The sequence below is a fragment of the Mustela nivalis genome (genome assembly GCF_964662115.1).
Source record: "Mustela nivalis genome assembly, chromosome: 5".
Lineage (NCBI taxonomy): Eukaryota > Metazoa > Chordata > Mammalia > Carnivora > Mustelidae > Mustela > Mustela nivalis.
In genome coordinates this window covers 148,258,384-148,282,552 of record NC_139024.1, presented here as the reverse complement: position 1 = coordinate 148,282,552, position 24,169 = coordinate 148,258,384, and the positions used below count along the sequence as shown (strand labels likewise).

Sequence of the window (24,169 nt, the reverse complement as noted above, 5' to 3'; positions counted from 1 at the left end):
TCCAACCATCCCAGAGGGTCTTTCCTGCCATCACTTGTGAGTGATTTTCTGCTGGTGTGTCTGTTATCACTCCCTAGGACATAATCCTTTAAGAAAGCCAATTTAGCTCAGCACTCCTAACCTCATTTTGGAGTAAAATAGGCCAATGATATTGCCAGACTAATGTCTCCTATCTCCTACCTACCTAGCCATAGTCACTTTTTTTTCTAAAAAAAAAAAAAAAAGAAAGAAAGAAAAAGTGAACTGTTCTCTCAAAGAAATTAAGGTGTTTAAACAAATCAATGCAAGCAATTTTAAAAATCCTACTTCATGGGCTCAGTCCGTAGAGCGTGTGACTCTCGGTCACGGGGCTGTGAGTTTGAGCTCCACGCTGGGGATAGAGAGGACTTAATAAAAAAAAAAAAAAAAAAAAACTTACTTCATAATATATCTGCTTTGGGACTATTATCTTTTTTTTTTTTTTTTGATTTTTGATTTATTTATTTGACAGACAGAGATCACAAGTAGGCAGAGAGGCAGGCAGAGAGAGAGAGAGGAGGAAGCAGGCTCCCCGCGGAGCGGACAGCCCGATGCGGGGCTCGATCCCAGGACCCTGGGACCATGACCCGAGCCGAAGGCAGAGACTTTAACCCACTGAGCCACCCAGGCGCCCCTGGGACTATTATCTTAATCACTTGGGTAATTCTTCTGGAAGTATCCCCAAGCTATGAAAAACTAGATGATCTTTATAAGAGCCAAGCAGCATTGAGGTCTCAGGAAACAACTTTGCATTTGACACAGGATGGAGATACACTTTTGGCACCGGCCCATTTGGAGTGTTAGACTCAGGTTTTCTTGGAACCTGGACTTGACACCAATGTCAGAGAAAAGTAAGATAAAGGCTCGAGGAGAGATGACAGGACACATGAGCATCCTCTTGGCCCCCAAGTGACTTCCCCTTTGAAAGATAGATCCAGAACCCTGCACTAGATTTTGGTTCTGTGCAGGGAATCTTTAACGAGCTATCGCATTCTAGGGGTAAGGACGAAAAAGAAAGAAGGCAGAAGGTGTAGGAAAGAAGCGGTCAGAGAACCAGCGCGATTGAGTATGTAAGAAAAGTGACAAGAGTTTGTTCAAATACGTGTTCCTAGTTCCACCCCAGAGATTCTGTAGGTCTGGGGTAGGGCCTTGACAATCCTTGTTTTACATGTTTCCCATCTGACGCTGATGGTCAGAATTTGTGGACTACTGTGGCAAGGCAAAGCTTACACCTGAACAAATCAGGATCCAATTTGTTAGCCTGGCTTTGGAGGAAAAAAAAAAAAAGTCCCAGGGATGTTTTAAATTAATTAAATTAATTAATCTATGTTCTCCTACCCTCTCTCCTCTTCAAGCACCTAATCTCTTGTGTTCACTGCCTCGGGGGAAAAATAAGCCGGGGTGAAAAGGAAGCAACCTTCCAGAATCTTCCAAAAACCTAAAATCCTTAAGGGGATTAGACGCACAGGAGAAAGGTTGGAGAGCTGGAAGATGGGGCTGTTGAGGAGGGTGGAACCTTCCCTAGAAAAAAATTGAGAAAGACTATCTAGGCAAAGAGGATATGGGGCACAGAGACCAGAGGACACAGGTGCCTTTGCATCCCCTAGGGGGAGGGGCCCTGGGGAGACAGCAAAGCGGGAGCCAGTCCATAAGATTCAATGGCAAAGTGTATCGCGTTTCACTCTCCAAAGTCAGAAGTCCAGCGGTGTAGAAGGACACAGAGAGGAAGGGCTACACTGGGTACCAAGGCAGGCGAGGCCTTCGAGGGCTGCAGAAAGTGTCTGAAGCCTTAGGATGATACAGACGCTGCACCTGAGGAGAACAGGGAAGAAAGCACATGAATCAAAGGGGCCAGAATTTGCGTGGGTGGACAACAACAAGAAATAGTTGCCCCCACCACTCCCCACAGCATCATGGAGCCCTAGAAACAGCTCTGGGGAAAGGATGGGGGGCATGGTAAGACCTGACTTGACTGGGTTTGTTTTTGCTCTCTCTGAAGAATGTGATTTTGAAACAAATTCTGTTGAATTAAGTATAAATTTACATTTTTTTGTATCCCTGAGGTGTGGACACAAGATTCAAGTCGGCTGCCCTAGATGTTACTCATCAAGGGAATTATGGGAGTATCCCATGATAAACCATTTAACACCTTGGAGTAGGCGTGTGTACTGGAGGGGGGAGGTGTGACGTGCTCGCAGCTGAGGTTCTGAGATGCAGCCAACGGCCAGGGTATCTTCATTCCAGGCTGAAGATCTTGTGTAGAGTTGTAAGTCACTCCAGGATACACGTACTATCTCTGGTTCTAATTTAAGACATCTCAAAATAGGGCAAAGAAATAGGGTGACCAGATTTAGCAAATTAGTTGTCCCATGCAATATTTGCAGCATTGGGGACATACTTGTATTAAAAAATCATTCATTGTTTATCTGAAATCCAAATTGAACTGGGTATCTTATATGTTCTCCAGCAACGCTGCAAAGAAGGGAATTCACTGACTGGAGTCTGGGGCCCACTAAGACATCGGCCCAAGTACCCCGATCTGGTTAGCAGAATCCCAGGCTACTACGGAAATCTTGCCAAGGCCTTGCTGAGAAGCAGCTGGACATAGCTTTGTGAGAAGAGACAGGATGTCAGTGGGCTCAGTAGCTTCCGGAAACATCTCGCGCCCCACTCCTTCCATTTGCCCTGCCTGTGGGAAGTTCTAGAACGCCTCTTGGCTTAATGAAAAAGGCACAGGTTTGGAAATCAGTAGGACCTGTGTTCAGATCTTGTCCCTGGTGCATGACTTTGACGGAATCACTTCACCTTTCTCTTTCAGACTACTCCCCTAGAAGACTTATGAGAATGAATGGTAATGCGGCCTGCGAGGGCTGTGGGTACTCCAGAGCGCTATCATTTCATGCACTGAGTTATAAATACGAGTGTAGGAGACTTGAAATCCTCTTCCTTGCTGTCTTCCTTGCTTCCAGAAGGCCCCACTTTGATACTGCAGTTACTTGGGGACACTGTTGGTCCTATAGCAAACTTCAGTCTATGTATCTCTGTCTAAAGTATACATTTTAAAATTTTTTTTTAAGATTTTATTTATTCATTTGACAGAGAGAGAGAGAGATCACAAGTAGGCAGAGCAGCAGGCAGAGAGAGGGGGAAGCAGGCTCCCTGCCAAGCAGAGAGCCCGATGTAGGGCTCGATCTCAGGACTCTGAGATCATGACTTGAGCTGAAGGCAGAGGCTTAACCCACTGAGCCACTCATTTTAAAATTTTAATTAAATAACTAATTATTTAATTAACTATTTAATTAATAATAATTTAATTAAAATAATTTTATTTTAAAATTTAAAAATATTTTATTTATTTATTTGACAGACATCACAAGTAGGCAGAGAGGCAGGCAGAGAGAGAGGAGGAAGCAGGTTCCCTGCTGAGCAGAGAGCCCGATGCTGGGCTCGATCCCAGGACCCTAGGATCATGACCTGAGCCGAAGGCTTTAACCCACTGAGCCTCCCAGGCGCCCCTATTTTTAAATTTTTAATTTTATTTATTTTTTTGGAGATTTTACCCATCTATTTTTTTATTTAAAATTTTAAAATAGTTTTTTAAAAATTTTATTTATTTATTTGACCAAGAGAGAGATCACAAGTAGGCAGAGCAGCACGCAGAGAGAGAGAGGGGGAAGCAGACTCCCTGCCAAGCAGAGAGCCCAATGTAGGGCTCGATCTCAGGACCCTGAGATCATGACCTGAGCTGAAGGCAGAGGCTTAACCCACTGAGCCATTCATTTTTAAATTTTAAATAATTTAATTATTTAACTAATTTAATTAATAATAATTTAATTAAAATCATTTAATTTTAAATTAAAAATATGTATTTATTTGACAGAGATCCCAAGGAGGCAGAGGGGCAGGCAGAGAGAGAGGAGGAAACAGGCTCCTCATGGAGCAGAGAGCCCGATGCAGGGCTCGATCCCAGGACCCTGGGATCATGACCTGAGCTGAAGGCAGAGGCTTTAACCCACTGAGCCACCCAGGCGCCCCTATTTAAAAATTTTAATTTTGTTTATTTTTTTAGAGATTTTACTCATCTATTCTTTTATTTTTTTAAATTTTTAAAATATTTTTTAAAAATTTTATTTATTTATTTGAGAGAGATCACAGGTAGGCAGAGCAGCAGGCAGAGAGAGAGAGGGGGAAGCAGGCTCCCTGCCAAGCAGAGAGCCTGATGTGGGGCTCTATCTCAGGACCCTGCGATCATGACCTGAGCTGAAGGCAGAGGCTTTAACCCATTGAGCCACCAAGGCACCCTTACCCATCTATTTTGACAGAGAGTGTGTGCACTAACGGCGGAGTGGCAGGCAGAGGGAGAAGCAGTCTTCCCGCCATGTCAGGAGCCCAATACACGACTTGATCCCAGGACCCTGGGATCATGACCTGAGCCAGAGGCAGACGCTTAACTGAAGGAACCACCCAGACGTCCCTAGAGTATACATTTTTTTTTTAAGACTTTAAGTAATCTCTACACCCAATGTGGGGCTTGAACTCACATGCCTAAGATCAAGAGTCACATACATGCTTTAACTGAGCCAGCCAGGTGCCCCTACAGTACCTTCATTTAAACTTTTTAGAATTTATTTACATCTAAAGAAAGCAATGACACCCTCAAGTTGTATTCCAGTCCCCTGGTTGAATGTCCTGATCATTTTCCACTGAGCCAGGGTTGGGGGACAAGGCTGGTCAATGTTCAATTTTCATCTGCCTGGCAAGGTGTTTAAAATCGGAGGGGGAGACAAACCATGAGAGAGTGGACTCCGAGAAACAAACTGAGGGTTTTGGAGGGGAGGGGAGTGGGGGGTTGGGGGAGCCTGGTGGTGGGTATTAAGGAGGGCACGGATTGCATGGAGCCCTGGGTGTGGTGCATAAACAAGGAAATCTTGGAACACTGAAAAAAGAATAAAATTAAAAAAATAAAAGTACAACAAAACATAAAACAATGTAGAACATAAACTTAAAACGATTTAGGTAGTGTACATTTTCCAAAGGAAATTTATCCGCATCAGTACATATTCAAAATACTTAAAAATAAGTAACAGTACAGCCGTCATCCCTAATGGCTGGACATAAATCATCACCACGTTCCTACCTGCCGAATGTGTGCCCCAGGATAAAATAAATATGTGTCGAAGAGCATCCCGAAGTTTAGGGTATATATCTTTGTCCCTTTGGTTCACACTTCCTGTTTTGGTATAACCCCTCAGGGGAGACACCATTTGCATCAGATTGTGGAAATTGTGGAAATGCGATTTTTTTCTGTTTCCCTCCAACACCTTAATTAGTCCACGGTCTGTGGTGAGTTTTATGTAAAAGGAAAGAGGGAGATTAAAGGTGGTTTAGCCATATAAGAGTATTTAAAAAAAAACCATTTTAAAGTATTTTTGAAACACACAGAAAAAAAAAATTCCATAACATAAAAGTTGTTGAGAGGAATAACAAAATGCAAAACCTATGAGTATGCCCTCATCCAATCAGTAAAACACTTCTCCAATTTGTGCCCGGATAGGAGAGGTTAGGATACCGTGAAGTGGCCCTAAGGAGGGTCTTTTCTTTCGAATGTATTATTCATCCGTCATTCATTATTTAGGGCATTAGTAAGTGATACTCGTCCCTTCTGCACCACGATTCCTGCAAGGTATCCGTCATCTTCCCTTCGTTTATTTTCACAGCTTTTTAAGTTCAGTCAACGAGGAGCCAATCTGGACTGAGAAGACTGACCTATGGAGAGTGAACACACCAAAGGTGAGTCCAGGTCAGCTGTGGACCCGGCGGAAATTTCAACCGAGTTCTCCGAAATGGCTAGTTGTGACTATTTGTCAGAATTGAGCACTTTCTCTCCCCTTCCTCCTCTCAGCGCCCCCTTCTCTCTTACACACTCATTAAACAGCTCCCCTTTTTCTTATTGCTCACGTGGATAGAAGTGTTTAGTAAAGGTTGCTGAAAAATCCAAACGATCTGACCTGTCTTGTTCAGACGACATGGCAACGGCCACGGGGCGTTTCTTTTCCTTCGCTTGAAAAGAGGACAGAGAGCTTCTAAGAACTATTGAATTTCCTTTTTCCATCTCCGTTTTTAATACTTTTCAAAGGATCCAGTTCTAAAGTTAGTGATGGAACAAAGGAAGGGGAGAAGTCTGCTCCCTTTTGTTTGTAAACCCAACCCAGTCCTTAAGAGAAGGAAGATGCTGGTCCCCAAGGATGCCTAGGTCCAGAAGGGTCAGCCCGTGGGATGAGGAATTAAGGGAGAGGCGTACTCATAATGGCCAAGAGTAAAAACAGAAAAACGGCTTTTCCTTCCCGATCTCATCAACTCCCAGTGCCCCTTTATAGATTCGTCTCCTTACCACCCAGCTGCAAACCTTACCTGTTGGCAGTCCCTGCAGCTCTCCCTGGCCCGGTCTGGTTGCAGAGAGATGCTTGTTAGCAAGCATTAAGCTAAGATCTCAGCACTTCGGTTGCAAGGGATGGGCCTAAAAACAGGTGCTTCTTGTAGGAAGTGCTTATGAGTCACCGCTGACTCACAGCGGGGGCAAGATTTTATGAGCAAACAAGTGAAAGAGAGCTGGTTTAACTGTTACTAATTTAAAGCATCTAAGTTAGGGCTTGGATTTAATTGTGGCTGGCAGAAGCTGTTTGTTGCTTGGTTCCGGGCCGTGTGGAGACCTAGGTTCTGCTTTGATGTTTTAATTCTGTGCACGGTATACGTGCTGAACTTAAACCTTCCGGTGCGAGGTGGTTTTCCTTCCCCGGGGGTGGCGTGTTTAAGCAGACTTTGCTCCATGTCTGCGGGGTTGGTTTTTGTTTGTATGATAATACTGCCTACTTAGTATTGAATGTAGTAGCATGGTGAACGTCACTTGCATTTGCACTGGAGAATATTTGAAAAGTTCTTTTTTGGCTTTTGGATTTGAAGGACTGTATGTTTGGTAGCCCACGATATTCTATTGTCTCTGTAATGGATCCAGACAAGGTGAGATACGTTGAGGACAGAGGCCATGGGTTACACATACCAGCTTCCAATTCATCTTGTTAACCAAGCATTCTGTCTGTTAGATCAACTTGGCTACCCAGGATACTGGAGAATAAGGATGCATTAAATCTAGAACATCATTTCAGGTGGCATCTAGATTCCTTTGGAAAAAGAAGCCAATGAAAATAAAAAGAAAAAAAATGTGTAATTCTGTTTTGCTGTGGAGTAAGGTGAAACGTACCAAATATTAAATAAGGGGGGGAAAGATCTATATGCTCTATAAGCTGCTGGTTCATCAACTCTTAAAATTGTTGGTTGTTGTAGACTAAGGACGAAGGGGAATTCCTAAGCCTGCTCCTTAAAGAAACCTTGGATAGCTCATTGCCTTGATGCCTTGATCCATAAATGTTCAAAGGAGCAAATGTGTTCATGTTTGGCTTCCAGGACGGAAGGTGTATGTGAGTCTTTTAAAAATGATTTATTTCTTGTATTTCGTGTTTTATGCCTTCCTTATTGTAGGACGAAATAACTCTAGGTGTGGGGGAGGAGGAGAGAATTTTTGATGACCAGCTGCAGAAAATCTTTAGACTAAAGGATCCATTATGATTAATTTTTTTCCAGAAGTAATTTTTGGAGAAATTCCTGCATCTGAATATTGTATTGATTTCATAGCACTTACATAAGGGCTCGAGCTATTAGAAGTAGGTAATCTACTGAATTGTTTTTGTGATTGGTCAAATGGAAAGCTGTTATTTCTGTTACAGTTTAGGAAAGGTGAAAGCTATACATTTGACTCCAAGTTGCCTGACTTCTTTGCCTGCATTTTAGATACTGGATGCCAATGCAGTACTGTGAATCTTTGCTCTTAGGGTTTATTCCTGCTTGCTTTTCTACCTTAACAGTGATATTGTGAGTGCTTTGGGAAGAGGAAAGTCAGCAACTCTAAGGGAAGTAGTCTGGCATTTCTTTCTTGGCTCCTAGCTTCTTGGATTATGAGTGGATTTATTCTACATCCACATTCCTTGTTTCTCATGAGTTAACTCTAGAAAGAAAACTTGTACAGATAAGGATATTTGGGAATTAGCAAAATGTTCTTTAAATATCTATGCACAAGTATATTTCCTAACTAAGGTTTAGTTTCAGACACTTAACATTTCAGATGTGCTTTATAAATTCCAGTGCATAGTTAATTCTCAAATGGGATGTACGTACAAGTCACCTGGTACCTTGTTAAAATGCAGATTCTGACTGAGTAGGCCTGGGGTGGGCGGAAGTCCTTTACCAGCTTCCAGGGGCTAGTGCTGCTAGTCCATGAGTAGCAAGGGGCCCAAAGACACATTTCAACCCGGTAGGTTATGCCTTTCTTGTGGTGGTGGTGAGATGATGTGCACATTAGAGCTGTTAACATGTCAATTCACAGAATGCTCTTGAAAAGAAACATCATCATGAATCAGGATCTGATAAATCCAAGAATTCTCTACAAATGCTTTAAAAAAGACAAAAAATGAAAAAGTTTAGTCCAAGCAAATTGAGTTTTGCAGACATTATAGTTGTACACAGCTTGCAACCTTAATGATGAGTTTAGTTTTTTTAATGTAACTGGTTAATTATATTTTAAAAATGAAACTAAGCCAGTAGATTTATATTCAGTAAATGAATTTAGTAGCACGTGTTTAGAATTTAGAATGTAGAATTTTGGGGGTGAGTTATTAGTGTGAAGTTCTAGTGGTTAATAGATCATAATGCACTAAACTTTAAGAGAACTCAGGAAAATAGTCAAGTGTAATGCCCTCTATGAACAGAGGTTGTTTTGTTATTTGGCATACTGACATATACTAGAAACTACCATATAGTATGTCCTCAATAAATGTTTTTTAATATTTAGATTATGTTTATAAATGGCTTATAGCTATCCACATCTTCCTTTAGCCCTGGTCTCAATTGTTTATACTTAATACGAGTGTATATTTGAATATTAGACAAAAATGTTTAATCCTAGTTGATTCATTAACTGTCTTGTTAGGATGGAACTAGTCTTCCTGAATTTGGTTCTTATTCCATCCAATAGAACTGAACTTCTATTTAGAATTGCTAAGTTTAAAACATGCCTTAAACTGTAAAAGGATCTATGTAAACACATATATGCCAAAGGCTAGACTACATTGACATAAGTAGGAAGAGGAAAAAATTTTATATGAGATGTTAGAATTAAGTGATATATGTAGTTAATCAAAATTTGATATTAGTTGGTTCATTTAGTCTTTTTTTTTTTTTTGGTTCATTTAGTCTTAAGTATAACTTTATTCCCCAAAGAGAGAGAACACAGTAAGTTAATGAGAGCAATAATGAGATGCATCTTGAAATAGTCTCCCAATGTTACTGCCCTTCTTCCTTAAATATAAACAAACAAACAAAAAAAACCCAGTTAACTTTCTAGAATCTCAGCCCCACGTTGGATTTTCTCCAGTTAAGACTGAAGTGTATAATGAATTAAACAAAAGAAATGAATTTCACCTTATTTTCCTACACAATGAAATGCTTGATAATAATTAGCACATGAAAATGTGTGTGGAGATCTATCCAAAATTCTCAAAAAATAATAATTTGTTTCAATAGACATCACAGTGGATACTTCATTTTATGTTAAGATAAAATAAACACATAGTTTTCTAACTTCCTATAATTGTCATCTCTAAATACTCCCTTGGCCAGAATTGACTACCTTTTGAAGAATATACAAAGACTGTTTTCAATCCAGATTGGGCTTAGACTAAATTGTATTTCATTTGAAATGAGTGGGTATTTCTTATCTCTTAGAGCAGGGTCAGCAGCCTCCCTGTGTGTTCTTGTAATGGGCAGACAGTTACCATATCATATGGGGGGGGGGTAAGTTTTTTTAGGGGTGGGGCAGGGGCCCTGGTCGGAACAGGCTTTTCATAAATTGCCATCTCTCCCATAATATAACCAACCATTCTGGCTGATAAAACTGGGTCCAGTTTTAAGAAAAGTTTAGTTGGGCTAATCTTTGTTGGAAACTTGGTTATTGGGAAGGAATTCCTGTGTTTTTTCTGAGGTTCTGCTATTTGGTCTGAATATAAATAACTTTTAGTTTTTCTACTCATCCTTCACAGTAATCTTTTGTTTTTATAATATATTTTGAATTCTGTTGATCTTGTTTATGTGGCTTCTCTCTGAATTTGGAAGCCTGATATATGACATCCCTTCCACCCAAATGGCCCAGCTGATATAATATGCTTCCATCCTACTCCATATCCTCATGTCCCCATGCCATGGTGAGGATCAGTGCATTCCCATGTGATCCTAAGCCAGATATTTGAGTCTGGTCTTTCCAGTGCTATCATACCTTAAAGTTGGCAAACATCCATTCTCCCTACGCGGTAAGACAGAACAAATATCTAAACATTTTAGTTGGTGTAGAGGCCATTGGACAGAGAGAGAGAGAGAGCAAGAGAAAGGGAGAGGTTTCTAAGGTATGCTAGTCTCCATTAAAGTGGAAAATCATCTTTTCAAAGAAAAATGTTTTAAATGGTAGATGGGTTTCTAAATTGGCTAAAAAAATGACAAAGTGAGGGCAACAGGATGGGCTTTGCAGTTAGGAGGAGGAGAAATCACTCAAATATTGGCTCTGCCATTATTTAAAAAAATTTTTTTTAAAGATTTTTAATTAATTTATTTGACAGAGATCACAAGGAGGCAGAGAGGCAGGCAGAGAGAGAGGAGGAAGCAGGCTCCCTGCTGAGCATAGAGCCCGATGTGGGGCTCCATCCCAGGACCCTGGGATCATGACCTGAGCCAAAGGCAGAGCCTTTAACCCACTGAGCCACCCAGGCGCCCCTAAAAATATTTTTAAAAGATTTTTTAATCCCCTTAATACCCAGTTTCCTTATTTGTAAAATGATAATAGTTTCTCTAAGGATTGTTAGGATTACACAAGAGTCTCTCTAGTATATTATCATAGGGATTTGTTCATGGTACTCCGGAATGCTTCATCATCGAATAAATAAATGAATTTGAGAAATAACTTGTTACACAATATAGAAAACAAATGCGCAGACTCAGAAAGCTTATATAAAGCAGTTTAGCTATATTCATGAGTGTATTACTTATTATAATAAAATAGAAACAGCCAAAATTGGTAGTGATTAGCTGTAGTATATACAAAGTGATTGCTATGTAACGCTTTTCTGTGTGTTCAGGATATGGAAGTGAGGGGGAAAAATCCTGTCTTCATGGAGTAAGGGAGAAATGAGTTTCTATTAAAATACACTCAATGAAACAACCCAAAACTTAAGATAACTTCTTAGAGGTCTAAAGATTGATGGGAAGAGAAATTAATAATAAGGAAAAGAATGAATAAAAAAGATAGCTAGTTCATAACACTAAATTTCTAAGGGATATCCTCCAATTCTGTGAACTACAGAATCTTACTAGTTTTTAAGGGATTAAATTAATCATCTATAGGAATTGGCTAATTATAAGCACTAAATAATAATTATTCCCTTCCTCAAGAACCTGTTAATTCCTAATACGGCGGGGATGATTTTAAGAATCCCTATTATCGCTCCATGTCATTTGATACTTTTTTTTCTAATTTATATATGGTATCTGTTAGAGAAATGTTCATTGTGTTTGAATGTAGGCAGATTCTTTAAATTTTATAATCAGAATAACTTGGTTAAAATTCATTCTATTACTAGTAATTCCTAACTGAAGAACGAGTCCTGTACCAAAAATGTATGAGGAACTCTAGGTTTGGTGATTTGTAACTCCAAACTGAATTTCAGCATAGAAACAATGTTATTTTTGAATCCCAAACTATGCACAAGAAGTAATTTCATCCCACAGTAAGGCTGATACTATTTCAGGGTAAAATTAGGCTGTAGGAAGTTTTGAATGCGAATTTCTTCTTGCCTTTTATTTCTTCTCTGCTGTTAAGCCTGGTAACATTTCCAATAACTCAGTAACATGAATTTGGGACAAATGTATTATTCTTCTCGCAAATACTGTTTCACGTCAAAGAAATAGCTGTAAAAAGGGGTAAATAATTGAGATCAAGGCTAAAGGAGGATGTGGATTTTTTCATACTTCCTCAATTCCTACCACTTTTTTTTAAAAAAAAGATTTTATTTATTTGAGAGCGAGAGAGCAATAGCACGAGCGAGTGGCAGAGGGAGACGAAGACTCAGGGATGCAGACGCAGGCAGGGAGCCTGACATGGGGCTCCATCCCAGGACCCTGGGATCATGACCTGAGCCAAATGCACATGCTTAACTGGCTGAGCCACCCAGGTGCCCCAGTTCTTAACAGTTTGGTTGGCTTAGCTCTTTTTTACATGTTCATTTCAAATAGTTTTTTTTTTTTTTTTAACATGTTCATTTCAAAGCCTGGATATGAAGGTTGTCCTCCATACACATCAAATAATAAATCACCAAGAAAGGGATGACTTTTTGAGTCCCAGCCAGTTCATTCTCCTGTGCCGGAAATTCTGAATCTGGTAGGGTGAAAAGGGAAAATGAGATAGGGCTACAGTTCCAGCTTCCATATATGCAGCCCAGTGAAAGATTCAGGTACAGATCTTCCCCATGTGTTAGCTTATTAGGAACTACTTTGCTCTGCTTGTCAAAAACCTAGCTAAGAGCTGTGAAAGAGAAACAGTTGTATTTAAAAAGGATGAGGGAAAGTACGTACACCTGAGCGGTCTAGTGGGGCATTGCTGGTAGAGCCTAGGCATGGGGGTAGAAGACCAGGAAAACAGAGGAGGAAGTAGATTAATTTTGTCTGTCATAATTGGCAACTCCTTATAATCTTGGTGGTTATTGTCAGAGGCACCACGGAAAGCCCTTTGCTCTGTAAACCAATGCTTGATACAGCATGTTTCCTTAGGTGCTGAAAAGCATTACAAAATCCCAGGTACTGTACGTTTGGTTTGCTTTGAATGGTGCAGTTTGGTGGCAGAGACAGTATGAATGTCTTAAGGGTCCATTTGTATCTGATAGCTGGATATTACATGCTTCCCCTCTGAGCAGTTCTTATGAGCTATACATTTATTCATGCTTTGGTTGGAACCAACACTCTGTTGAGGTAAATATTCATTCTATTTGCAGATGAGGAAGCTGAAGCTTAGAAAGAGGATCAGTAACTTCCCCAAGGCCACACAGCTAGTAAGTGATCTGAAATTAAGTCTGAGTGCAAAGATACCATTAAGCTTTAAAATCAATTGTCTCAAATGGAACACTAGCCCATGTGTAGTGTTTGTTTTTTGTTTTTTTTTTCCAACAGGCTTCCCCCCGCGACTCATTTGGGCACTTGTTTCTACTGTTAAAAGAAAAACTGGGTTGTAGCCGTGGCTTTGACTGCCTGGCGTGAAGGCGCCACCTGAATTCTCTGAACCCCTCTCCGGTCCGTTGAATGGAAAGGCAGGACCATGAGACCACCAGGCCCTTTCTAACGGGTCAATGCCTACAACCTCTGTACTTTGTGGGTTCAGTGTTTGATCCCAGCTTACTTACTTTCCTAAATATAATGTTTTCTATTCGGAGCAAATATATTTACACTTGAATGACTGGCAACCTACCACTTACCTCTGATGGGAGCTGACTGCGTAATAATTGTAGCCACTTAGTCCCTGTCCTGGTAGACAAGAAATGCACTAAGTACTCTACCGAAATGAGCACAACAGCTCTGTCCCCCGGATTTTATGGTTCCCATCTGAGAGAGGAAGAAGCCAAGGCTCAGAAAGTTTTGACTTGTCCAAGGTCAAGCTAGAGAAGGGTGGAACCAGAATCCCATCCCCTCGTGTTGGGACAGCAAAGCCCTTACATGTTAGCGGGACGTTAATGAAACTGGATGCATTTTCTAATTCCGCTTTGGGCTTCACGATCTCGGACGTTGTTTTTTAACCATTAAAAAAAAAAACCCCAAACGGTTCTATATTAGCTTCTGTTTTTGATTTCAGTATCTATCCGTTTTACCAACCGATGGCGAAGCAGAGCGAACGGAGGTTAGTGTTTACGTTGAACGCCTCTTTCACAGTCTAAGTTTACCGCTAAGCGCCGCGGAAAGAATGGAGCCCCTGGCTTTGTGCCTCTGCGCGGGCGCGTGGATCTCCTTCCGCGTCCTCCTTTCCGAGAACTCGCCTTCTTCCGCTGAACTACTCTTCCCAGCGTGCCGCGCGCCGAGAGCGCGGGCTCGACCGGCCCTCCCTTCCTCTTGGCCTATCACTCGGTCGCAGTATGATGATGCAAGCGCGTCGGGCGCTGACGAGTGACGGCGTTCTGGCTCGCGACCGCGGCGGCGGCCTTAGCAGCGGCAATAGGCGCAATAGCGGCGGCGACTGCAGGGACGACGACGACGGCGGGGCGGGCGCTGTGCGCAGAGGGGAGGGGTAGGCGGGCGGCGCCGGCGGCTTCAACTGCGGCAGCTACGGCTAGGGCGACGGAAGAATCCCCATCAGCCGGCGGTCGGGTTAGGCCTAAGCAGCGCCTGGAGCGGCTCGCTCTGTCCTCTGCGGGGGATCTCCATAGAGACCGTGACATACACAGAGGCGGGGGTCCGCGGGAGGCTGCCGGACCGGAGCCAGCTCCTCGGCCTCTGTCGCCGCCACCGCCGTCCCTGGTGCCAGCGCGCATTTTCTCTTCACTCCTGCTCGAAACCTCGCGCCTCCTGGTGTGGCCGTGCTCCCGTGTGTGGGCAGCGAAGGCGGACTTTTGGGCCGGGGCCGGGCGGGGGGGGCTCTAAGGCCTCCACCTCTGCCTCTCCCGCCCCCTTACCCGCCCCGAAGCGGGAAGCCGCGGAGGCTCCGCCATGGCCTCGGGAGCCGGAGGAATAGGAGGGGGCGGTGGCGGCAAGATCCGGACGCGGCGTTGCCACCAGGGGCCAATTAAGCCTTACCAGCAGGGGCGACAGCAGCACCAGGTATGGGACCCCGACGCGGTGGCGTCTCAGCGGGTCGGGAACTCAGCGGGAGGGAACAGGCGGCGAGGGGCCCTGGCGCCCCACGTGGAGCGGACGGTGGGGCCTGAGGAAAGGCCCGAGCCAGGCGGCGGGATCTCAGGCCGCTGGGGTGGCGACGGGAAGTGGGCTGAGACAGGCCCATCTTTGCGGCACACACGTGTGGTTCAGGCCGCCTCCCTCCCCCCCAGCCCCCCCGCCTCCGGGCCAGGGGCTTCCCCAGACTGGCGTAGGGCGGGAACGGAAATTCTAGGCCTACGATGCGTATTTCTTTCGTTTTTGGCGGGGACTGGGAGGTTTGAGCGTATTACTCAACCTTCTCTCGAGGGAGAAAGGAGAAGATGTGGCTGGAGGTTCGTACGCTCGCTGTTTTCTACTCTCCCGCGTTTCAGTTTGTGTGGGGAGGGGGCTGTCCTAGGCAGTCTGCTTCCGAGGCGCCCGGGGGTGGGGATGGGGCGCTGTTAAACAGAAAGTGGAATAACTTTGTTTTCATCCTGTTCGTTCCGCGTCTCCCCCGCCGGTGTCTTTCGATCTGAGAGCATCTGCTTTGATTTTTTTTTTTTTTCCCCCGAAACCCCCGTTACCTGGTTGTAGTTACCTAGGCCCTGGGGCATTTTGAAAGTCCCTCTCCACCCTTACGTCTTTTCTCCGCTGCGAGACTCTTTCCTCTCTTCCTCTATCCTCCCCCCACCCCCATCTTATTTTAGAGGCTAGAATTGGCTATTCAGTACAGTTGACCGGGACTCCAGTTCTGATCTCATGCACGAAATATTTTAATTTTACGGGACGTATTCTAGACGTTTAGGTACTTTTGACACCCAGGAATGTTGGAGAGGAGGTCTTTTTTTTTTTTTTTTAAAGATTTTATTTATTTATTTGACAGACGGAGAGACAAGCAGGCAGAGAGGCAGGCAGAGAGAGAGAGCAAGGGAAGCAGGCTCCCCGCTGAGCAGAGAGCCCGATGCGATGCGAGGCTCCATCCCAGGACCCTGAGATCATGACCTGAGCCGAAGGCAGAGGCCCCAACCCACTGAGCCACCCAGGCGCCCCTGGAGAGGAGGTCTTAAATAATGAACCACCTTGCGTACTTAGGGGTGTTTAAAATTATGAAAAGGAGTTTATCCTGACTGTAAATGAGACATTTTGAGAAAATCCGATTTTAAAAAAACCTTTTTTGTTATGGGAATTGAGTAGGAAACTGTTAAAAATTTATTTTAATAAAGTCACTTACAAAACTTCTCAGTGAGACTAAGGTGCAGATATGTATGTGTCTTAAACTTGTTAAAAAAACAAAAGTATAGCAAAAGGGTCTGATAACTTGTTGCATCCTGTTAAAGGTAGAATTCCTAGATTACTTTATTCTGGATGGTGATGGTTTTTGAATAACATGTTTGGTGATGGTGTTAAATTGTATCATTAAAAACAAAACTTCTAAAGTGAAAATTTGGGGGGATTTTTTTAAATAGTAAAAATGGTGATTTACAGTATTAAGTAGCTCTCTGCTAATGGTTGGAAGTCTTGACATTACTTTCACCTCTCCCCCTAGTTTTCCCCCAGATATAAACAGAAAATGATTGTTTTTCAGGTTTCTTTGTGAGGAACCAGGGGTACTTGCAGGCTAGTTTAAGATTAGAATTCAGGTCACACGCCTGGCCATTTAACCTAATCCTTTTGTAGAGGGGAAGTTAGACACACATGCTTTCTGTTTCCCCTGAAGAATAAATGTCTTTGAGTGCTTTCTTAGATCTTAAAAGGAAGTTACTATATAAAAAGTGAACTGTTTTAAATACATGTATTGGATGGTCTGGACAGAGTTTAGAAAACACCTAATATATTCCAGGTGACAAAAGGTACAATCACAGCTTATTTTTAAATGTACTTACCTAAAAATCTAATTTTAGGGAGATGATGCTTTAACATCATAGTACCTACGATCAAGTTGTCTTAGAGCTGATAAGATTTTGGGCTGTTTAGTTTTGTTTTAGAGTTTGATAATTTATCATTTCTCCCTATTTAAAATAGTTTTAGCTTCTTGTCCTAGGCATTTAACTGAAGAAGAAAATACATTTTAGCTTTTGGACTGTGATTAAAGGGGTTTGGGGTTTCTTGATAACACTGCCAGTGTTACTTAATATTGGCAGAGGCTACTAAAGTGTCCAGGAGTATACCAAAAAAATGTTCAATTTTTAAAATCTTAAAATAAAGACTGTCTTTAGTCCTGGCTGGAACTTTGGTGGACTTGTAGACTACCTGCTTGCTGTCTACTGTCTTATGCTGTCACCTCTATGTTTTGCAGCAGCTGCTGAGTCATCATGAATAGCAAGGAGCTTCATGACATAGCATGTTTTAGACTAATGTTATTTGATTAAGTTCCAAGGGTTTCTGGGCAAAAATGAAGTTTTTTGGTTGTGTGGTAGAGGGTTGGAATAAGAATGAGCGGTCTGGCACTGTTCATGGGTGTTTGCCATTGCCTGTCAGGCCAGTTAGCTTGGGCAGTCATGCAGTACCTGCAATTTTTGCATGTGTTCCTCTGACTTGTAATTTCCTGTTTTGACTTCTGGTTTAGCTCTGCTGAGATACATCTAAAGATTACATTTTTTCTTTTAACTTCTGATCTTTAAAATGTCATCTTGCTTGGAAGTTTGGAGACAAATCCATTGTCTTATTCAACTAACTGAAGGGGGTAGTAACTTAAAGAATTGTAGAAGCAAAAATGAAGAACAGCCCTGAATAATGTAAGTTGATCATTTTCCCTTGCCTTCTGTACTACCCCCTAACTCAGCCCAGATGCCTTTAGGGAATGGTATCGTTTTCCTAGCTGGTAGTGAACATGACACTAAAGAAGATGTGGTTTTTTTCACTGTTTCAGTTTCCTTTCCCATTTCTTACGCAGATTGTCAGGTCCAGGAAGTCAGCTCTGGCTCTTAAGCTTTTCTTAATAGTCACCACAAAAAACTGGAGTCCGTGGGGAAACCAAAACCTTGCCTGGGAAAGAGTCTACTGCCACCTCCTGGTGAATTACTCATTTTTGCCCTTTTTTGGGGGGGTGTGTTTAAGAGGTTTTTGTCTTCTGGCTTGGAGCTGATGGAATCCACTCATTTTATCTGCCTGGTTGTGGTCTATCTTACACCAGGTCAGTTTTTGCATTTAGCTATTTTAGAAAAAGGAGGGAACCCCTTTTTTGAGTAGCCATATTAGATCAGGAATCAGCACACTTTTTTTGTAGATGGCCGGATAAGAAATATTTTAGGCTTTGTTGCTGCAAGTTTGTTGTTTTGTTTTTACAACCCTTTAAAAAATGTAAAAATTGTTTTTAGCCTGAGGCTTTTATAAAAACAGGCTGAGGGCTAAAATTGGCCCATAGGCCATGGTTTGCCTAACCCTGGTTTATATGTTAGTTTAGGATTTTTTTTTTTTTTTTTGCTTTGGTAGTTTCTATATGATACTGTCTCCCAATATGCCCCACTTGGGATCTGATGGGGAAAAACTATTCGCAGTTTTGTAAAGTAATGATATTCAGACATGGAATATTTAAGTCATTCCAGAGGTCACTAAGTAGTTTTGTCTTTATTTTTACCTTTTTTTTTGCTTTATTTTATTTTATTATTTTTAAAAGGTTTATTTATTTCAGAGAGCAAGTGAGCACGGGCAGGAGGGACACATGGAGGGGGAGAGAGTGAATGTCAAGCAGGTTCTGTGCTGTGCAAGGAGCCCAACTTGTGGCTTGATCTGCTGACCCTGAGATCAGGACCTGAGCTGAAACCAAAAGTCAGGTACTCAATCGACTGAGCCATGCAGGGTCGCTATTTGTTTTATTTTAGATGTTAAATACTATCAGTGGAAACAGAACTGGAAATAGTTGGTAGGGAAAAAATGGACTATAATGCAGTTAGAGCGTCCAGGTTTGAATCCTGTTCTGCCAGCACTTAGGGAAGCTGTTTAAATTCTCTCTGCTTAATTTATGCATCTGTGAAATGGGAATGGTTGGGAGGGTTAAATGAGATGAGTAAATCTCTTACAACAGGATCTGGCATATGTATAGTAAGAACTCATTTGAAATTGTTGGATTAAATACAACCTTTTGTTTGTTTTTATTTATTTTTATTTTTTATTTTTTTGAATTTTTTTAAAAGATTTTATTTATTTGACAGAGGGGGAGAACAAGCAAAGGGAGTGGGAGAAGGGAGAAGTAGGCTTCTTGCCCCCGTGCAGGGCTCCATGCCAGGACCCTGGAATCATGACCTGAGCCTAAGCAGAGGCTTAACTGACTGAGCCACCCAGGCACCCCTGTTTGTTTTTAAAGATTTTATTTATTTATTTAAAAAATTTTTTTAAAAGGATTTTATTTATTTATTTGACTGAGATCACAAGTAGGCAGAGAGGCAGGCAGAGATAGGAAGGGAAGCAGGCTTCTTGCTGAGCAGAGAGCCCGATGCGGGGCTCCATCCCAGGACCCTGGGATCATGACCTGAGCTGAAGGCAGAGGCTTTGACCCACTGAGCCATCCAGGTGTTCCAAGATGTTATTTATTTATTTATTTGAAAGAGAGAGAGAGAGAGAGAACACGGACAAGCAGGGGAGAGCAGCATGCTGAGGGAGAGGGAGAAGCAGGCTTCCTGCAGAGCAGGGGGAGTCCAATGTGGGACTCGATCCGAGGATGCTGGGATCACAATCTGAGTGGAAGGCAGTTGCTTAACTATCTGAACTACCCAGGTGCCCTAAATACAGCCTTTTGATTTACATGTTTGTCTCTGAATTTTGCTGCCTCTTAGAGATTTCTTTCCCTTTATGTACTCAAGCTCAATCTTTTATAGGCCTGTATTGGATTTAGGGACTTGTTTAACTGGGTGATGAGGTGGGACTTTAAACTGTTACCCTCTTAAGTACCTATTTTCAAATACATTGTCTTCATAGAAATGTCAGTTATGGAGTGTATCGAGGAAAATAAATCAAATTTTAAGTTCAGTGCATAGTAGTTTTTTTTTTGTTTGTGATGAGAGGCCCTTGTGTGTGATATTTTAGCAATTCCCTTATCAATGTTTTTAATAAAATAAATGACAACAAAGCCCAGGGATTGTCTCCATATCCCAGAAAGTCCCCTGGTGAGGCCAGTATATATTAGTTTGAAATAAAATCAAGACTTTGGTCTGAGGTCATTAATTAAAACCGTTTTCTTTAGGCACAGAATATTATTAGGACGATGTAATGACCTCGTGTTTTTAGAAATGTTTTGTAGCTACTTGATGTAATATATTTATTTTTAAGATTCTTCATGTTAGGAACCCTGATATAAAATCTTGCCACAAGATACAATTTACTTTGTTTGCTATCAGAAACAGGATGGTAGATGGGCGCCTGGGTGGCTCAGTGGGTTAAACTGCTGCCTTCGGCTCAGGTCATGATCTCAGGATCCTGGGATCGAGTCCCGCATCGGGCTATCTGCTCAGCAGGGAGCCTGCTTCCCTCTCTCTCTCTCTCTGCCTGCCTCTCTGACTACTTGTGATTTCTCTCTGTCAAATAAATAAATAAAATCTTAAAAAAAAAAAAAAAAAGAAACAGGATGGTAGAATGCCTTTCCTGTGTATACATGTTTCAGTTTGCTTGATTTTGCTGCTTTTCTTCATAGTGTGATTTGAAAAATAAACTCTTAAATCCAGTTTCAAATAGATTATTTAAGAAAAGTGACAATATCTTGCAGGTAACTTTTAGTCGGTTAAAAACTGCTTTGGTTAAAAACTGCTTTCGGCTTTATTTGGTCCCTATGGCTAGTTTGAAAGGATTTAGGGATTTCTTGTCCTTGTTTGATTACTTCTAATTGTTAATACTGGCTCTATAATACAGATAACTAAAAATAAGAGACTAAGTCAGGTCATGTTTCTCCTTATTGCATTAGGGCAGAGTTTTGAGGGATGTTGAAATTTGTGGCCAGTTGTAGTTTAAAATTTTTTTAGCCAGCATAATTTGTATGAGGTTTTTTTTTTCTTCATCTCTTGAGGTGGAGCAGAGCAATAAAAATTACGGATTTTAAGTGGCTAGCAGGATTTGGAATGTGGATAGGGGAACCTTGGCTGCTGAATGACTATTGGTAGGTTGTAAAATAAGACAAAGTAGCTTCGGTTTGGAAGTTAAATTCAGATGATTGAAAACAGATTCAGTATGACCACATTAGAATTTGAATACTTCATTACTTTTTTCGCTCATGGAAATAGCTGTGAGTTAAAGTTATAATAGAGATGCACTATTAAAATCGATGGTAGAATAGATACATTTTAAAACTGGAAATAACTGAAAGGTTATGATGGCATCTTGATTTTTATTATTTAGCATTTAAGATTTTTTATAATTGGATATTCTTTAAGTCTCATGTGAAGTCTTGGGTTCTTAGCCCTTATTCTTCGCTTGGGCTTGGAGGGAGCCAGGAGGAAAACTCATTAGGGAAACTCGGAAGTAAGACTTTCAAAAAAAGGGGCGCCTGGGTGGCTCAGTGGGTTAAGCCTCTGCCTTTGGCTCAGGTCATGATCTCAGGGTCCTGGGATTGAGCCCCACATCAGGCTCACTGCTTGGCAGGGAGCCTGCTTCCTCCTCTCTCTCTGCCTGCCTACTCGTGATCTCTGTCTGTCAAATAAATAAATAAAAATCTTAAAAAAAAAAAAAAAAGACTTTCAAAAAAAGTTTGGAAAGGAGAACCTAGCAACACAGGAGTTCAGTGGCTAAAGAGAGTGTTGCACAGAACATTGGAAGAAAAGGAAGTGACAGGTCTCAACAAAATAAAGGCATCCAAAGAGCAGATAGAAGTCAAAACAGAAGATGAATTGGGATGCCTGGGTGGCTCAGTCAGTTAAGCATCTGCCTTTGATTCAGGTCATGATTTCAGGGTCCTGGGATCAAGCCCCCTTTCGGGCTCCCTGCCCAGTGTGGAGACCGCTTCTCCCTCTCCCTCTGCCCCCTTTTTTCACTTGTGCTCTCTGGCTGCTGCGTGCACTCACTCGCTCTCTCTTAAATTAAAAAAAAAAAAATCTTTAAAAAAAGAACTGAAGACGGATTATATTTGATATTTATAGTTAGAGAGCCAGTGAAGTTATTTGAGAGAGGAGATTTTATAATCTGAATACTACTATTTAGTAGAGGATAATGTGGAGAAAAGAGTTGAACAGAAGTCAAGAAAACTAAAAACTAATAGAAATAGTTACATAAGGAGAGGGAAGACCATATACCCTTGGTAAGGTGTTGGCCATGTGGGAGAGATGTCTTTGGTAATTCTGAGATTACGAATTGGTGAAAAGATACACAAGAAAAGAATGTCTTTTTCATTACAAAAGAGTTCTGAGTTAGGATTGGGGAAAAGCCTTGCCCCTCCTCCACCCTCTTTCATTAATCATTGAATTCTGATTAAAAGTAATTTGAAAAGCTAATATAGTCACAGTGTCTTACACACTGATTGTGCTTAATATCTATTTAGTGTTGAATTGCATTTACTTCTGGTCCCAGATTATTTATTGTAAGTATCAGTGGTATTTCTGATACTTTGCCATGTTTGGCCAAATGAAGAACCCTGAGTTCTTGGAAAGAAAGAAAAGACACAGTTTAACTCATCCACATTTAAAGATTCACTCTTAATCCTTAAAATTAACATCGTTGTTTATGATTACCTAGTGTAGATTTTGCTTTAGGGTTAAAAAATTTTAATGCCGGGGGCGCCTGGGTGGCTCAGTGGGTTAAGCCTCTGCCTTCGGCTCAGGTCATGATCTCAGGGTCCTGGGATCAAGCCCCGCATCGGGCGCTCTGCTCAGCAGAGAGCCTGCTTCCTCCTCTCTCTCTGCTTGCCTCTCTGCCTACTTGTGATCTCTCTCTCTCTGTCAATAAATAAAATATAAAAAAAAAAAATTTTTTAATGCCGAATTTGTTTTGTTGATTTTTCTAAGCCCTTCATTAATTTGCTTTCTTTGGCCACCTTTCTTCATTTACTTGGCTATATTTGTCATTCCAGAGGATGGTTTTCCCATATTCTTGGACTGCTTTCACAAGTTGTTTTTTTGGAGGAAGGGGTATTAGTGTGACAACAAAAATTATTTTTTCTTAAGGTGAAAGTATTACATCAAGAAAATACATGGTTTATTTTCAAATTCTAGATTTGCCGAAGTCCTTTTTAGCAGTTAGTCACAGAATATTTTTATGTGGACATAAGAGATTGGTTGAGCAGTGCTGTTGTGGATACATTTTTTTTTCTTTTATTGCAGTTGTAGATAAATTAAAAGAGTGCGTCTACTTATCTGTGCACAGTGCAGTTCGGTGCCTGTCCTCACAGAGGTGATGCCCTAGTGGAGCTGATGGACAGGTTGCCTGTCATCCTGCTTGACAGTGTGCCATCGTGTGGGAAGTACAGGGGGTGCCTGTTCCAGACTGGAGGATCAGAGAATGTCTTCTGTGGAAAACTGACATCAAGTTACAGTGGTGGCAGTTTGGCTTACCACAGAAGCCTCTGAAAGTAGAGAAGTTAATCTTGTGTAAAGTAGGACTTCAGTATTCACACCGTAGTAGACCTTTACTCCATGTACCTCTCTTTCCCTGTTAGAGGTATTCCCCCCCACCCTCACTTAATATCATAAAGTGGTTTTCCTTCAGGTCCATATAGGAGGCTGGTTTGTCTCATTCCCATAAAGACTGGAAACATTGTCTCTAAAGAACTGAAAACGTAGACCTTCTTTAGTATTAGCGTCAGAAGAGCTTTCTCTTTCGTAAGAAAACTGCTTTTCCCCTTTTCTAGTTTCCTCACTCTCACTTTTCCATTTAGTGGCTGAAGTATCCTTTGGTAACAAGTAACTCTCCCAAGTATACTAGATAGACAGAGTCCCTTCCCTGGTTATAGTCTGCCCAGTTCTGTGCATAATCAGATTTCTATTTTCCTTAGCAATTTTTAAAAATTCTAACATCTGGGGCGCCTGGGCCTTCAGCTCGGGTCATGATCCCAGGGTCCTGGGATTGAGCCCTGTTATCGGGCTCTCTGCTCAGCAAGAAGCCTGCTTCCCTTCCTCTCTCTGCCTGCCTCTCTGCCTACTTGTGATCTCTGTCTAATAAATAAATTAAAAAAAAAAAACCTCTAACATCTGGTAGTTATTTACTGTAATGAAGTGTGTTAACTAAGTCTTTTTACACTGGAAATAGG

General features: G+C 41.7%; 2 protein-coding genes across 13 annotated transcripts in view; one reads left to right on the top strand and one right to left on the bottom strand.

Moving 5' to 3' along the window:
- NUP153 (nucleoporin 153) overlaps positions 1-24,169 on the top strand; it is an 87,875-nt gene continuing 63,706 nt past the window's right edge. The window contains exons 1-4 of one of the 5 annotated variants that reach the window (XM_082731803.1): positions 1-36; positions 5,736-5,808; positions 13,161-13,217; positions 14,012-14,056. In XM_082731803.1, coding sequence (XP_082587929.1) covers positions 13,161-13,217; positions 14,012-14,056 — 102 coding nt within the window. In that variant the 5' untranslated portion in view covers positions 1-36; positions 5,736-5,808. Of the gene's footprint in view, positions 37-5,735; positions 5,809-13,160; positions 13,218-14,011; positions 14,057-14,283; positions 14,971-15,208; positions 15,360-24,169 lie in introns of those variants that run through there. The other 4 variants (XM_082731799.1, XM_082731800.1, XM_082731801.1 and 1 more) reach the window with 4 other exon arrangements.
- On the bottom strand, positions 5,009-14,684 carry LOC309865463 (uncharacterized protein; the record flags this gene model as incomplete). Of its 8 annotated transcripts, XM_082731852.1 has the most annotated exons (4): positions 5,009-5,784; positions 8,318-8,521; positions 13,638-13,764; positions 14,032-14,684. In XM_082731852.1, the coding sequence occupies one exon, from the start codon at positions 14,682-14,684 to the stop codon at positions 14,274-14,276; it is 411 nt and encodes a 136-aa protein (XP_082587978.1). In that variant the 3' UTR covers positions 5,009-5,784; positions 8,318-8,521; positions 13,638-13,764; positions 14,032-14,273. The 8 variants fall into 8 exon arrangements, with proteins under 8 accessions (XP_082587978.1, XP_082587977.1, XP_082587976.1 ...); XM_082731851.1 differs by having other exon boundaries at positions 8,262-8,521; positions 13,638-14,684; XM_082731850.1 differs by having other exon boundaries at positions 13,638-14,684.